At 41.2% G+C, this 17827-nt stretch overlaps 1 protein-coding gene across 1 annotated transcript; it reads left to right on the top strand.

Moving 5' to 3' along the window:
• The first annotated feature begins 680 nt into the window (after window positions 1–680).
• LOC142290914 (uncharacterized) lies at window positions 681–15402 on the top strand. The gene is made up of 7 exons (XM_075335034.1): window positions 681–795; window positions 873–950; window positions 1032–1109; window positions 1199–1412; window positions 1493–1649; window positions 6690–6783; window positions 15214–15402. Exons 1-7 carry the CDS (start codon window positions 754–756, stop codon window positions 15400–15402), a joined length of 852 nt encoding a protein of 283 aa, XP_075191149.1. The 5' UTR covers window positions 681–753.
• The last annotated feature ends 2425 nt before the right edge of the window (window positions 15403–17827 follow it).

Below are 17827 nucleotides of genomic sequence, written 5' to 3'. Positions count from 1 at the left end.
TATCATGTAACGTTTTTTGTCCCCTTAAAATAACCGCATTCTGCCGGATCCGGCGCAATACGGCATTGTATACAATGGGTGTCTATGCATGCCGGATCCGGCGCAATGCGGTTTAAACCGGATGCGGTGACCGCATCCGGTTTGGTAAACAGAGCATGCGCAAATTTTTTTTTTCATCATCACAAAACTTATAAAAGGATCCAGCACATTCTACACACCTCCTGCCGTTGGTTCCTGACTTCAACTTCTGCTGTCCTCCAGTCCAGTGCTCCAGGGAAGAGGTATGTCCACAGTACTGTCCACAGATCACTGCTGTGAGCTGCGTACATGTACTTAGACATTTTTTTTTCTTTTTTTGCAGGTGCAGTGTTGACGGAAAATTTGAGGACAGCCAGTTCCTGTGTCCGTTTGCAGTCAGTGCGAATTTGGAGGACAGTGTTCCAGAGGTAATGTCCACAGTACTGTCCACAGATCACTGCTGTGAGCTGCGTACATGTACTTAGACATTTTTTTTTCTTTTTTTGCAGGTGCAGTGTTGACGGAAAATTTGAGGACAGCCAGTTCCTGTGTCCGTTTGCAGTCAGTGCGAATTTGGAGGACAGTGTTCCAGAGGTAATGTCCACAGTACTGTCCACAGATCACTGCTGTGAGCTGCGTACATGTACTTAGACATTTTTTTTTCTTTTTTTGCAGGTGCAGTGTTGACGGAAAAGTTTGGCCCATCAAGTTGGTGTGCGTGGCCTGTAATAAAATATGTCGTCTTCTGGTAGCCCGCCCTTCGGTTCACAAACTGAGGTATTTTTTTTTTTTTTTTTTTTTTTTTTTTTTTAAAAAAAAAAAAAAAAATTTTTAAATAAACGACATTTACACAGGTGGCCGAAACATCACAGGAGATGCTGCCAGAAGAGGACGGAAGGGGTGGAGAAATACACGGAGCGGGCGGTCAGAGTGTAAGTTTCATACAGGAATTGTTTACCACAGCACACCAAACACATAAGTAAATAATGTTTTTTTTTTTTTATTCACTAAAGGCTTCAACTTCTAGGGCTCACGATAGAGCTCCCCCAAGACCGTCCCAGGGTCGTCGTCGAGGTGGCGGTGGTCATACTGTAAGTTTTTTTTTTTTGTTTTTTTTTTCATGTCAGTGTGATTTTTTGTCTATTTTTTTTTTTAATTTCTTTTTTCTTTCTTTGAACAGGCATCACAGCGTGCTCCCGATTCTGACGGTGAGGAGGCCGGATTTATCAACATCGACCTCCTCATCGATGAAGTTAGAGAGAGGGAGCCGCTGTGGAACATGGCTGACCGCCGCCACGCTGATACTATCGTAACCCGTCGACTCTGGGACGAGGTATGCCACGCAGCGGTAGAAGGTTGGGGGGAGCTCAATTCTCGTGGCCAGAAGAAACAGCGTAAGTATTCACAGTTCAGTAGGTTATGCTGCAGGATGTAATGTGTTGTATACTAACCACTTTGTGTTTTCCACTTTCAGGTGACAAACTACAAAAGCGGTGGCGGTCTATCAGGGATCGCTTCAAAAAGGAGTTAAATCAAGAGATGCAGGCCCCGAGTGGATCCGGAGGACGCAGATCGAAGTACCGTTACTTTAGAGCGTTGTCGTTCCTCCGGACAACTATGGTGTGCAGAAGGTAAATATTCCCCAAAATATGTACAAAGTATAATATTTTATGTCTGATTTTTTTTGCCTTTTTTTTTTTTTTCTGTGGCACTGTATAGCAATTAAATTAATTATTATTTTGTTTTTCCTCTTTTTACCAGCACCGTCTGCAGCACTCAGGAGCCTGCATCGAACCCGACAGGAGCGATCCCTGAACAGTCCGCCACTGGTGAACACACGCACAGACCCCACCCATCTGAACCTTCCCTTCCATCTACATCTGTCCCATCCACCTGCGCTGGAGCTTCCCGTGAGACTTCATTACCTGAAGCTGCTGGTGATGAGATAGCTTTTCCCCTACCCCACCCCTCTGACACTGCTGCCCTCAGTAGAACACCTTTGGGTTCTGGGCGTCAGCGTCATAGGGGTCAGGAAAAGAGCTATGCGCCCGAGTTCTTGCATCTAAATGCAGCCTTCCAGAACGCCATTCAATTATTATCAGAACAAAATCGTGCATCTTTTAGCTTCATAAATGCCAATATGGAAAAAAATACACACGAATTGTGCACGCGTCTGGACAGGCTGCATTTAGATGCAAGTAAATCACCCAATCATTGTTTTTTTCAAGCCGTACTAGAGCGCATGGAAAAGCTATCTCTTGACCAGCAGATGCATGTAATGCAAGCCACACGGCAGGCTCTGGCGCAGGTTGACTCCCAACCACCTCCACCCACCCCTCCTCCAGCACCTGCCCCCCCTCCAGCCATTGTCCCTACTCCCTCTGCTGCCCAGTACCAGCCTGCTGCCCAGTACCAGCCTGCTGCCCAGTACCAGCCTTCTGCCCAGTACCAGCCTGCTGCCCAGTACCAGCCTGCTGCCCAGTACCAGCCTGCGGCCCAGTACCAGCTCCCAACCACATCTGCCCCTACACTTCCTACCCACTACCACATCTCGCCTTCCACACCCGTCATGACCCCAACTCAAGCCACTAATTCACCCGCCACCTCTTCTGTCTCCCAATCCCTCCACTCCACCCCTCAATCCTTACCAAATCCCATCCCATCTCCTGGTTTCCCTCTTGGTTTCTCAACCACACCTTCACCTTCTGTTACTTCCCCACCACCACCACCAACACCACTTTCCACCCTCAATACTCCAACTGTGCGTGTGTTCCCACCTGTCAGCCCCTCCAGTACTATCTCCACCCCAAGCCCAAGATATACCAATTTATAATTTATGTTTGTAATAAAAATAAAAGTTTTTTGTTGAAAAGTATTTATTTGTTCTTGTTTTTTTTGGGGGTGAATATTATTTTGCAAGTTAAGTTAATAATAAGGTAATACAAAAACATAACATGTTGTAATTTGACGGTGAAAAAATTACAAATTTTTAAAGCGAGTGAAAGATTAAAATTAACAAAGTTAACAAGATATTTTTTAATTTATTTTTAACTATTTTTATTTGTTATAAAACTAAACAAAGATCTTACACCATTTGATCTTGCCAATCTACTCTACCTTCTGGGGACACAAAATAGTCAGCATATTTGTCACGGATTGTGGAACAGGCAACACTACTCCTAAATCCAGGACTGGTGTAGTCAGACAAAGCGGTGGATTCCAAACTCTGGTCATCCAAGGACAAAGGTTCCTTTGTTAAAACAAAATTGTGCAGTACCACACATGCTTTCACAATTTCATCCACAGTTTCAATGTTTAAATTAATGGCTGTTAACAACACTCGCCATTTGCTGGTTAGTATCCCAAAGGAGCATTCCACCATTCTTCTGGCTCTGGATAATCTGTAATTGTATATTTTTTGGGTTTGCGTCAATCCACGGCTTGCATATGGCTTCAATAGATGTTGGGAGAGTTGAAAGGCTTCGTCGGCCACAAAAACAAAGGGCATTGGGGGCTCACATGTGCCAGGAAGAGGTCTTGCAGGAGGGAAATCAAAAGTATTCCCATAGATTCGCCGCCCCATTGGGGACATTTTAAAGACCTGAGAGTCATTGGATCTCCCATATGCGCCAATGTCCACTGAGATGAATTTGTAGTCCGCATCCGTTATTGCCATTAGGACAATTGAGAAATACTTTTTATAATTGTAGTATTCTGACCCCGAAGCAGCTGGTTTCACAATTCTTATATGTTTGCCGTCCACTGAGCCAAGGCAATTTGGAAACTGACAAATGTTATAGTATTGTTCAGCAATTGCAAGCCATCTGTCCCTGGTGGGCTGGGGGATGAAATCATCATGGAGGCAATCCCACAAGGCTTGGCAAGTGTCTCTAATGATTCCCGAGATGGTGGAAATTCCTAGTCGAAACTGGTAGTGGAGGGATGAAAGCGACTCTCCAGTTGCAAGGAATCTGTAAAGGAAAGACAATAATTATAAAAAAATAATAGCAAACACATTACAGTTAAAAGTCAATTTACAGGAGGATACAATTTAAAAAAAAAAAACTTACCTAAGCGTAACCAGCAAACGCTCCTCGGGTGTTATAGAGAACCGGCTGTAGGTGTCCGTTTTACGGATGTTGTCCGCAACAAGGCCAAGGAGGACGTCAAAATTAATCACTGACATCCGGACATAGCTTGTGAATTTTTCATGGTTTCCACGGAGATCCAGGTATAGGGTTGAAAACACCCCACGTGTCAGTCTCTGTGCAGTCAGGGGATGGATCCAAAAGCGTCGATGTCGCTGACGCCTCAGTCGCTGTCGCTCCTTTTCTCTGACGATGATAGACAAGCGATTTGCCTCAAATATAAAATCTGCAGCGATCTTTGTGTAATTTGCAAGAATAGCATCCATGGTTTCTGCTTGCCTCTGTCTTCATTCTGTCATATATGCTTCAAAATACTGTATATATACTATATGTTCCCAATAGCCAATCAGAATACGGAACTCGTTAATTGTTTGTTTAGTGTTTAAAAAACGGATCCGTCAAAAAACAGACATAACGGATGCAAAACGGATGCAAACCGGACCTACCGGATCCGTTTTTTAACGGATCCGTCCTAAACGGATCCGCTGAAAAACGGATCCGGTAGGTCCGGTTTGCTCCGGTTTGCACAACAAAAACGGAAACGTTGGATACGGCAAAAAAAAGGACTGTGCCTGAATACAGAAAACTGATGTGTGAAAGTAGCCTTACTTTCACTTACAGGTTAGTGACAGAGACAAGGGAATCAAACAACAAATGTCCATAAATTTAGTAATGTATAATAATGAGAAATGACATAGGGAAAAAGTGTTGAACACACTTAAGGAAATGTACCAGGGATTTAAAACTTCATACAAAAGCCTTTGTTTGTGATGATGACAGCTTCAAGATGTCTTTGTATGGAGAAAATAGTTGCATGCATTGCTCTGGAGTGATATTATCCCTTTCTTCCAAACAAACACTTTTCAAATCCTGAAATGCATACTTTTTTTGAACCGCAATTGATGACATTTTGCTATTTTACTCCACCGCCATGTTTAAAAGCATGTGTGATTTTTGTGTAGCTAGCCTGCAAATAAAGTTTAAAAATGTCATTGGAAGATCATCAATGCCTCTCTGAAGGGCATTGGTGGGCATAAGGGAATATCAGATCTTTACAGCAGGGTTTTATAAAAATAATTTAGCAAACTCAACACTGATAAACTTGGCACAAATAACGGCAATGCAATGACAATCAAAACCGACTACAAAAAGGCCCTCATGATAATGTCATCTTAGGTGTTTTGCTTAAAGCTAAATTTAGAGTCCGAAATATCTACTGTAATTTATAATGTTATGTATCATCATGTCAGAATGTGTGGTTTGTTCAGAAATGTTAACAGATTACATAATATTCATGGTTGGATCATACCCTACTTATGGTGCAGATCTTACTGTAAAAATGCAATTTCAATTAAAATGTTATGCTACATGTTTTTCTTTGAGCATAGAAAAATCCAGTTTTTCATTATTACGTGATAATGTTTTTATGCTAACTCCATTGGATATAATAAATAGAAGAAATAGGAGTATTTACACATGTATACAGTACAAAATAGCTTTATTGGTGCAAAAAATCAAGAACAAATTGTGTGAAATTTGTTCTTGATTTTTTGCACCAATAAAGCTATTTTGTACTGTATACATGTGTAAATACTCCTATTTCTTCTATTATTACGTTTTTCTTTGAGGTGGGAGCTTTTGTATTTGCAGCCCTCTAATGTATAGATTAATTTTAAATATATATTGATATTAATTCAAAAATGTTAAAGTTCTGTTATTTTCTATAATATCCAGTGGTCGACAACTATACATGCAGGATACAGTTAATAGTCATTAAAGTATGTAAAATGTTTTTTTGTCCCCTGTGCATTTATCTCATGGGATAGTACAGTAAGTTATGATTACACACACTCATTTATCTTGTGCCAGCAGATGACATTTCTGATAAAATGATTAAAAACCAAAGATAATCTCCATGTCTCCATGTGAGTGGTCTACCGTTAGAAAATGGGTGATAACAATGCCATACAGTTAGACTAAAGAGGAAACAAGTCTAAGTGATATGGGCTATGTGTGTGACCAGACTAGCCCCATTGGCTTCATAATTAATATTACTCAATAGTCAGTGATCACATTGGTGAAAATTGCATGTAAAAATCCCAGTGGACAGTGACCAAGATATTATGGTACCTTGTGTATTTATTAGTCTTGGGCACTCCATCTGTTGCCAAAAGTGTCCCTGTACAGCACCATGTAATGAAAGTATTCTCTGTGTTATGGAGATTATATAATATGTAAGACAACATACAATGGAACGTGCTAAGAGTTTTTGTTTTACTCATTTTATAGAAAAACCTCTCTAAGCCTCCAAATTAATTCTTAGTCACACAAAGGTAAAGTATAGGACTATATTATGGAGTCACACAACACAGCTTGGAGATATGTCTCTGTGCATGAGGCCAGAGTATGTTTGCAAAATACTGTATATAGAGTATTCATTGTATTCTTGTTCCTTATTAATTCTGCATACTATTTTAAAAAACAATATAATTAATCATTAACCAAACCTTACACTTTCAATAGCTGTAGGTTGAATACTGATTTGACTGACAGCAATCCGATCATGCATATGAAGGCACATACCTGTTCAGCGTTCAAGTTTTTTCAATCAATGGAAGTAAGTTTGAAGTCTTTTAGTGGCGGCTTATTTCCTTTGAGTACAGAAGGATTTGGCCTTAAAAGTCATCATGCATAACCCTTTTGTTCCTTGATTTCTCCTTAAATACAAGAAAGTCCACCAATCCGACATGTTGGGTTAACTTTGATCTAATGTGTATTTGTGACATTTATATTATTTATATATGTATAATGTGTATAGGTGATGTCACGCTGTACAAAGGGCTGGTAATACGTAGTACAGGGTATTCCCCACTAGGTGGCAGCAGAGTAGTGAAGGAGTGTCAAAGTAACACTATAAAGCCTGCTTTACACGAGACGATAGATTGTGAGATAGCACAATCGATCGTACCCGCCTCCGACGTTTTTGCGTCACGGGCAATTAGTTGCCCATGGCACACAAACTCGTTTAACCCCCGTCACACGTACTTACCTTCCGGACGACCTCGCTGTGGGCGACGAACGTCCACTTCCTGGAGTGGGCGGGATGTTCGGCGTCACAGTGACGTCACATGGCAGGCGGCCAATAGAAGCGGAGGGGCGCAGGTAAAGCTGTTGTTCATCGTTCCCGTGGTGTCACACGGAGCAACGTGTGATGCCACGGAAACGATGAACTACCGCCGCCATTTTAATTAAACAATTTTATGAAACCTAGCGATGTGTACACGACTCACGATTTGTGAGCGATACTGCATTGCTAGGAGGTGTCACACGAAACCACGTCATGCGGTATGCCGGATGTGCGTCACGAAAACCGTGACCCCAACGACATATCGCACAATCTATCGTCTCATGTAAAGCCCGCTTAACAGAAAGGAGGCTGAAGTATAGCAGAGTAAGTTCAGCAGTCAGTTCACAGGTGAACCACCAGGGGGCAATAGAGTAGTCAAGCAGTCAGGGTCTAGCCAGGAAAGTCAAGTCACTGCAAAGGGAGGATCAAAATCAGGTCAGAAAAAAGAACCAAAGTCGTTTGCGGTGAGATCAGGTATTCAGAGGGAAACACAAAGGGCACAGGGAACAGAAGACAAGACCGGAGGGTAAGGAGACACATACACGGGAAAGAGGATGAACCAGGAGCTGGAAATCAGGGTACTGGGACAGCCGGACAAACAGGGGAGGGTACAGGTCAGGGCACGTTAACAAGGAGTCAGATGAAACAGGAAATCTCACCAGAGCCAGTTACAGGCTGCAGAGCAAAACCATAACCAGCAGAGGAATGCAGGTGTAGCAACCAGATATAGTTATCCTGAAACCAGAACGAGGCTGATGGGAGTTAACCCCTGACATGACAAAGCCAGGTCTGGGAAACCGGGGAATACCAGTCCTGTATCATGACAGGTGACATTTATATTAGTCTACCAAGAAAACTATACACAGCCGAAATAATGGCTGTAGGTATAGCTTGTAGCCGTATCATATTGAATGTTAAACTGGAATGGCAAAACATTTACTGGAGCACTAATGCTTTTTGGGCATCTAACAGGTATGATTGTTCACTGTACAATGTTTTATGTTGTTTGTATAAATAGAAAGCTGCAGGAATCACTGGATTGAAACTAAATAGCATGTGCTACACTCTTACATTGACTTAAAAGAAAAAACAAAAAGCCAGCACCAAATGTGCACTACAGCACTAAACATTCCAAACTGTACTTATTATAAAAAATTTTTTGAGATTTTTGGCAAAAAATTGCAATTTCTTGAGCTGCTTCGCCACGTCACGGCAAATCTCATTTGAAGCAGTCCTACACTAAAATATTTTTATAAAATGTGCCATACGGCCTCACATATGAATAGTAGAACTGCTCTTAGCAGCACTCACCTGGTCTATTTCAATCCCGTACCCATGACTGAGTCATGGCTGTGGGCGGGACAGGTCCAAGCAAATGCTGCATGAAGTAAATAGCCTGTGGACAAAGCCTGATGACTTAATGTGAACAGTCACCAACCGCCAAAATTCAGATAGATGGAATACATCCCAAATTGGGGTGCATAGCAAGGTGGAGGTCAACCACCGACCAATTCAATGAAGAAAAAACAAAAAGCCAGCACCAAATGTGCACTACAGCACTAAACATTCCAAACTGTACTTATTATAAAAAATTTTTTGAGATTTTTGGCAAAAAATTGCAATTTCTTGAGCTGCTTCGCCACGTCACGGCAAATCTCATTTGAAGCAGTCCTACACTAAAATATTTTTATAAAATGTGCCATACGGCCTCACATATGAATAGTAGAACTGCTCTTAGCAGCACTCACCTGGTCTATTTCAATCCCGTACCCATGACTGAGTCATGGCTGTGGGCGGGACAGGTCCAAGCAAATGCTGCATGAAGTAAATAGCCTGTGGACAAAGCCTGATGACTTAATGTGAACAGTCACCAACCGCCAAAATTCAGATAGATGGAATACATCCCAAATTGGGGTGCATAGCAAGGTGGAGGTCAACCACCGACCAATTCAATGAAGAAAAAACAAAAAGCCAGCACCAAATGTGCACTACAGCACTAAACATTCCAAACTGTACTTATTATAAAAAATTTTTATACATTACATTGACTTGCATCGGTAACAGCTGTTTCATCAGGCACCATTGCAATTCATTACTGGGTAGCACAGGTGTAGTCCACCTAAGAGCATTGGCAGACATACCGCCGGTGCAGCCGGTGTAGCTGCATCGGGCCCTGGAGGTGAAGGCAAACTTGACTGTTCCGTGTCTGAGGCTCCGGGGGGCCCATGGCCAGATTGCCATCATCCATCATAAGTGGTGCGCTGGGCAGTGAGCGATCCTGCTGCTCCTCTGCACAGTGCAGGAAGCCGAGCCGCAGGAATCTATCCCCTGTGGCTAGAATGTACGTGATACCGTGAGGTGATTATGTCACTGGAAAAGGAGGGTTGTCATCCTCCAGTACAGAGCTGATTCCATCATCCCAGTGCTCAGCATTGTGCTGTGGTTGTTGGAGATGATGATAGCTGTGGAGAGGTCAAACTGAGTACTGAGGGGCTACACCAAAGAGCAAGGGGTTAAGAGTGAGTAATGTGTTTGTTTTTGGGGGGGCACAGGATAATAATAAATATATTATAATAATAAGTGGATGTTCCTACATAGGAGTTGCATATTGGAGGATTGTACAGGGAAGGTGCTGAATGTTGGGGGATTGTGCAGGGAAAGGAGGGGTTTTACAAGAGGATGGATGAGGAAAGGGGTGATCTTGTATGTGTGGGGCTGCATGCTGGAGGCTGTGCAGAAAGGGGGTGATGTTACGCACTTGGAGAAGGGATGATGTTACAGTTCTTAGGTGGCTGCATGCTGTAGGGCTACCTGCTGGGTGGCTGAGTGGGGAAGAGTTAGGTTTACTTGTATGGGGCTGCAAGCTTGCGGGCTACAAGGGGAAGGAAGTGAAGTTGTGATCCGGGGGGCTTATGTTTAAGGGTTTGATGTTACATGCAGGGTGCTGCATAGGGAAGAGGGTTATGTTATGCTTGGGGGACTGCATGGGGAAGGGTTATGACTGTTTTTGTAAAGCTGCATGGGGAAGCAGTTGATGTTACATATGTGGGGAAGATCTCCCCACCACACAATTCAGTATATGACCCTCCTAGCGTCCACCCCGTCTCACAATTCATTATATAGCCCATATAGCATCCTCTCCACCCCACAAGTCATTATATGGTCCTGATAGCTTCCTCCCCACCCCACAATTCATTATATGGACCTCATAGTGCCCTCCACACCCCATAATTCATTATATGTCCCTGATAGTGTCCTCCCCACACCACAATTCATTATATGGCCCTGATAGCTTCTTCCGCACCTCACAATTCATTATATGACTCTTAGCATCCTCCCCACCCCATAATTCATTATATGGCCCTGATAGCATCCTCTCCATCCCACAATTTAGTATATGGTCCTGATAGATTCCTCCCCACCCCACAATTAATTATGTGGTCCTGATAGAGTCCTGACACTACCCCACCGTTCATTATTAGGCTGAGCACCGGCATTCACATTCACATAGTGCCCTCATAGTATCCTCCCTACCCCACATTTTATTGTATGGCCCTGATAGTGTCCTTCCCATTCCACAATTCATTATATGGCCCTGATAGAGTCCTCCCACCCCACAATTCAGTATATGGTCCTGATAGATTCCTCCCCACCCCACAATTAATTATGTGGTCCTCCCACTACCCCACCGTTCATTATTAGGCTGAGCACCGGCATTCACATATCATCAGCATTTCTGTTATTCAGAAGGCTGCTTAAGCATCTATCTAAACTGGACAGTGCAGGGTTCAAGTCACCTAAGGGGATTAATAACATCAATAAGAAATGTAAAAATAAAGTTTTTAAAAATTTGAAAAAAAACCTAAAAGTTCAAATCACTGCCTTTTGCTCCTTTGAAAATAAAACAAAATAAAAAAAACACATATATGGTATCGCCGCATTCAAAAATGCCCACTCTATAAAAATATAAAATCAATTAATCTAATCAGTAAAGGGCATAGCAATTAAAACTCAAAATGCCAGAATAACTTTTTTTTTTGGTTACCACAAAATTGAGTAAAAATGCAATTACAGGTGATCAAAACATTGCATCTTCCCAAAAATGGTATAAATAAAAACATCAAATTAAGATGCAAAAAATAAGACATCAATCAGCCCCAGACCCTGCAAAATGAGAACAGTATGTGTATGGCAATATGGCGACTAAAGCACAATTCTTTTTTCTTTTACAAATTTCAGATTTTTTTTTCACCACTTAGATAAAAGTTGAATTATCTACAAACTCGTAGTCACCTGGGGAATCATACTGCCAGGTCAGTTTTACCATATAGCGAATATGGTAAATATAAAAAACACAAATCAATTGTGAGATTGCACTTTTTTTTCTAATTTCACCACACTTGGAATTTTTTTCCTGTTTTCCAGTATAATATGTGAAGTACAACTCATCCCAAAAAAAACAAGCCCTCATATGGCAATAATGATGGGGAAAAAAAAAGCTATGGCTCTTGGAAAAAGGGGAGGAAATAAAAACGAAAAGTGGAAAATTGCACTAGAGTGAAGGGGTTAAAAGGCTGCTGTGCAGCCAATCATAACTCATTTTCAACATGGGAAATATGCCTGGATGCTGTGGAAAACAAAATAAAAAATATGACATGAGGTCCCCCCTATTTTTCACAACCAGCTCTCAGCTGTCTGTTTTACCTTGGCTGGTTACTAAAATTAGAGGGGACTCCACATCGTTATTTAAAATTTTTTATTTAAAAATAATTTAACAAATTACTGTGGAGTCCACCATATTTTTGATAACCATCCAAGGTAAAGCAGAGAGTTGGGACCTGGTATTATAAGGCTGGGAAGGTCCATAAGATGCGCCAATTTTGACACTTTACTCGTCTCTTCCCGATTTCCCTGGTGCGGTGGCAATTGAGGTAATATTTTTGAGGTTGATGTCAGCTGTGAATTGACAGTAAACATGAAGCACAGGGTTTAGTAATAGAAAGGCATCTATTAGACACCCCATTACTAACCCAGTAAGTATAAAGTAAAAAAAATACACACACTGGAAAAAATAGTTTATTTGAAGAAAGACTTCCCCACACTTCCTCATTCACATAGTTACATAGTTACATAGTTACTTAAGTTGAAAAAAGACCTAGGTCCATGCAGTTCAACCTTCCTCCACCAGTTCTACATTTAGTCACTAAGTCATTTATAACCATCAATGTTTTGTGTACTGAGGAAATCATCCAGCCCTTTTTTAAAAGCTGTTATAGTATCTGCCATTACTACCTCTTGTGATAGGGCATTCCACAGTCTTACTGCTCTAACTGTAAAGAACCCTTTCCTATTTAGCTGTCGCAATCGCTTTTCTTCCATTTGCAGTGTATGCCCCCTGGTCCTTAGTATTGTCTTTGGAAGAAATAAGTCATGTGCCAGTCCTTTATATTGACCACACAAGTATTTATACATATAAATGAGATCTCCTCTGAGACGTCTTTTTTCTAAGCTAAACATATCTAACTTTTCCAGCCTCTCATATGGGAGGCCTTCCATTCCTTGTAGTAATCTAGTTGCCCGCCATTGAACTGACTCTAACTTCAGAATGTCCTTTTTAAAATGTTGAGCCCAAAACTGGATCCCATATTCCAGATGTGGCCTTACAAGTGATTTATAGAGGGGTAACAATACATTGGGATCACGGGATCTAATCTCTCTTTTTATACACCCTAGAATCTTGTTTGCTTTAGCAGCTGCTGCTTGGCATTGAGTCCTGCTGCTCAGATTATTTGTAATGAGAATACCCAAGTCCTTCTCCTGTTCAGTAGTCCCTAGTTTACTTCCATTTAATGTATACGCAGTTATAGAATTACTCCATCCTAGGTGCATTACTTTACATTTATCAACATTAAATCTCATTTGCCAAGTATCTGCCCATTCTGACATCTTATCCAGCTCTTTTTGTAATATTGTACTATCAAGGTCAGTTTTTAATATCCTACATAGTTTGGTGTCATCAGTAAAGACTGACACTTTACTATCAATCCCATCCAGAAGGTCATTAATAAAGAGATTAAAAAGAATCGGTCCTAGCACAGATCCCTGCGGCACCCCACTGCTGACTATAGCCCATTTAGAGAATGTACCATTTAGGACTACTCTTTGTTTGCTATCTTTTAGCCAATTCCTTACCCAGTTGCATATAGTTTCCCCTAGTCCTTGCTTCTGGAGCTTTAGTATAAGGCTATTATGTGGTACAGTATCAAATGCCTTTGCAAAGTCCAAATAAATCACATCCGCTGCATTACCAATATCCAGGTTTGAACTTACCCCCTCATAGAACCCCAACAGGTTGGTTAGACACGACTTATCTTTCATGAATCCATGCTGTCTGTCAGTTATTATATTATTTTCTGCAATATATTTTTGCATGTCATCCCTTAAAATGCCCTCAAAAACTTTGCATACTACCGATGTCAGGCTTACTGGATGGTAGTTGCCTGGATCTACCCTCTTACCTTTCTTAAATATCGGTACCACATCAGCAATCCTCCAATCCTGAGGCATCAACCCTGCTACAAGCGAGTCTAAAAAGATGAGATACAGCGGTCTGTTGATTACGGAGCTCAATTCCCTCAATATTCGTGGATGAATGCCATCTGGCCCTCGGGATTTGTCAATGTTTAATTTACTCAGACATAGGCGTACTTCTTCTTGTGTTAAATTAATTATATCGGGTGATGAACTTTGATTTTTCACTTGTTGAATGATGCCTGGTACAGTCAGTTCCTTGGTGAACACAATGAGAAATGCCTATTTAATATCTCAGTCTTTTGTTTGTCCTCTATGACTAACTTGTTATTATATTTAAAGGGGCCAATACTATCCTTTGTTTTCCTTTTGGCATTTATGTATTTATAAAAGATTTGGGGATTTATTTTAATGTCATTGGCGATTTTTGTTTAAGTAGCTAGTTTTGCTTGTTTGATTTCTTTTTTGCATTTCCTATTGATATCTTTATACTTTTGAAATGCTTTTTCTGTATTCTCAGCCTTTACGATTTTAAATGCCCTTTGTTTTTGTTTTATTATACTTTATACAGTCTTATTTATCCATAGTGGTTTCTTTTTATTCCTGGACATTTCATTACCAGAGGGTATAATTTTTTTACAGAACTCTAGCAGTATATCCTTAAACTTTCCCCATTTATGTTCAGTATCCCCAGTTATCATGACTTTGTCCCAATCTACACATTTAAGCTCTTCCCTTAATTTGTTGAAATCAGCTTTCCTAAAATTCCAGGTTTTAGCATTTCCCCTTTGAAATGTTGTATTGAATATTACTTTGAAGCTCACCATATTATAGTCGCTGGTGCCCAAGTGCTTCCGGACCTGTAGATCTGAACTTGTATCCGGTCTATTTGACAGGACCAGATCTAGCAAATTATCTCCCCTCATCGGTTCATCTACCATCTGAGAGAGGAAATTGTCTTGAATAGTAGATAAGAATTTACAGCTTTTAGCACAACCAGAAGATTCTATGTCCCACTGTATGTCTGGATAGTTGAAATCCCCCATAATAAAAACCCGATTATTATTATTAGCTGACTTTTCAATTTGTTCCAGTATTTCACCCTCTATTTGTTCAGGTATGTTAGGAGGCTTATAGAAAACTCAAATTAGCATTTTTCCATTATACCCCTCCCCATGTACATTTACCCATACTGACTCTACATTGTTGCAGTTCCCCCCAATGTTATCATTCAACACAGGTTTTAGGTTAGATTTGATAAATATACACACCCCACCACCTTTTTTGTCTTTCCTGTCCCTCCATTTTTTTTAAATTATTTATTCCCGATCCACACTTGTTTGCAGGGCAATTATCCTGCTCTTACCCCCATTTTGCTTCTTTTTGCAGCCCCCTAACTCTTACTACAATGATTTTACAGCACCAAAGTTAGGGTCCACATTCACTTATAACGGGTTTGGGGTCTGGGGTGAAGTACGGGTCAAGCCCGGGTACCAAACCAAACTATTAACTAAAGTTTGTTCGGAGCCGGTGAAGTCGAACAACCTTATCCCTAGCTGTCATCTACCAGGATCATAAAGATGAAACGAGGGTGGACATTTCAGGAAGACAATAATCCCAAACATACAACCAAGGAAACTCTCAATTTGTTTCAGTGAAAGAAAATACACAGTTGAAACCAGAAGTTTACATACACTATCTAGAAAGACACTTCTGCATGTTTTTCTCTATCTGACATGAAATCAGGATAAACCTTTTCCATTTTAGGTCAATTAACATTACCAAAATTACTTATATTTGCCAAATGCCAGAATAATGAGAGAGAGAGAGAGAGAGAGAGAGAGAGAGAGACAAAGAGAGAGAATGTTTTAAGGCATTTTTATTACTTGCTGCAAAGTCAAAAGTTTACAAACACTAAGAGTACTATGCCTTTAAACAATATGGGACAGCCCATATGATGATGTCATGTCTTTGGAAGCTTCTGGTAACATTTGAGACACATCTCTGGACATGTTTTGATGCACACCTGAAACACACTGCTTTTTTGTGTAGCATCATGGGAAAATCAAAAGAAATTAGACAAAAACTCACGAAGAGAACTGTGGACTTGTACAGGTCTGATTCATCTGTAGGTGCAATTTTCAGATACCTAGTTTATCTGTACAAACAATTATACGCAAGTACAAACAACATGAGAAAATCCAGCTATCATACCGCTCAGGAAGGAGATGGGTTCTGTGTACCAGAGATGAATGTGCTTTGGTCAGACATGTGCAAATCAACCCAAGAGCAAAAGCAAAAGACTTTGTAAAAATGCTGGTGGAAGCTGGTAAGATCGTGTCATTATCCACAGTGCAATGAGTACTGTATCAACATGGGCCAAAAGGCCACTCTGCAATCAAGAAGCCATTACTCCAAAAGAAATATAAAGAAGTCAGATTAATCTTTGCAAATGCAGACAGAAACAAACACCTTAATTTTTTTAGACATGTCCTGTGGTATGACGAAACTGAAATTGAAATGTTTGGCCATAATGACCACTGTTACGTTTGGAAGAAAAAGAGAGAAGCTTTGAAGCCTAAGAACACCATCCCAACTGTAAAATATGGGGGTGGCAGCATCATGTTGTGAGATTGTTTTGCTGCAGGAGAGACTGGTTCACGTTACAATATAGGTGGCATGCCTGATGAAGGGACCTGAGATGTCTCGAAAGCTTGCTTTGTAACATCACTTTATTTTATTAAGCCATTAAAAGGTATCACAAGATTATAATTTTGTTCCTCTCACTGAGAACATTCAATAAAAATAGATGGCATCATGAGGAAAGAAGATTAAGTGGCAATACTAAAGCAAGATCTCAAGACATCAGCCAGGAAATTAAAGCTTGGGCAGAAATGGGTCTTCCAAATGGACAATGACCCGAAGCATACTGCCAAACTGGTTACAAAGTGGCTTAAGGATAACAAAGTGAATGTTTTGGAGTGGCCATCACAAAACCCTTATCTCAATCCTATTAAACATTTATGGGCAAAGCTGAAAAGGCAGGTGCGAGCAAGGTGACCTACAAACGTGGCTCAGTTCCCAGTTCTGTCAGGAAAATTGGGCTCAAATTCCTACCAACTATTTTAAGAAGCTTGTGGAAGGAGATCCAAAACGTTTGACCCAAGTCATACAGTTTTAGGGAAATAGTACCAAATACTAAAGAAATATTTGTAAACTTTTGACTTTGCAGAAATTAATAACAATGCCTTAAAACTAGTGTTGAGCCACCCCCCTAGTGTTCGAGTTCGGTTCATCGAACGGCGGCTCCGTTCGGCGAACGTTCGACGAACCCCTTCGAACCCCATTGAAAACAATGGCAGGCAAACACAAACACATAAAAACACATTATACATATACACATACAGTTAATAAACATTGCCATAACACTTACAGGTCCCCACGAGTCCTGCACTCTGTCTTCCGCTGCTTTTCCTTCCGATAATCGCTGCGTCCTCCCGGTAACCAGCACTGATGATAGGACCTATCGTGACGTCAAAATAGCATGTGACCAGTCACGTGTCTATTATCTCATTGGCTACAGACTGGTCACATGGCTAGACGTCATGCTAGGTCCTGTCAGTGCATCTCTCCGGTATGCGGTGCTCATTTGAGCATCTCCGTGTACCGGCGAGATGCTCTGGCACATGGTCGACTCCCCGTCCATGCATGTCGGCGCTCTTTACAGAGTCAGCCCACATGCAAGGACTGGATGCCACAGCCGGTGAATAACGGAGATCACCGTTGCTATAGTAACCCGCCTGTCAGCTGTGACGTCACCGCTTACAGCCCGCAGCCTCTGCTCACTCACTGAGTGATTAGACTGCACGGGAGCAGCAGCGTCTTCCTCCCATGCAGTGCTGTCTGATGTAGCAGAGCTGCATGGGTTGAAGGAGAAAGAAGACAGAAGACCAGGATCGTGGAGGGTTGAGAGGGAGTAATAAACATGGAGTCTCTAATGTGT

Source organism: Anomaloglossus baeobatrachus, chromosome 1, assembly GCF_048569485.1.
Source record: "Anomaloglossus baeobatrachus isolate aAnoBae1 chromosome 1, aAnoBae1.hap1, whole genome shotgun sequence".
Taxonomy (NCBI): Eukaryota; Metazoa; Chordata; class Amphibia; order Anura; family Aromobatidae; genus Anomaloglossus; species Anomaloglossus baeobatrachus.
This window is presented reverse-complemented; position numbering and strand designations above follow the sequence as displayed.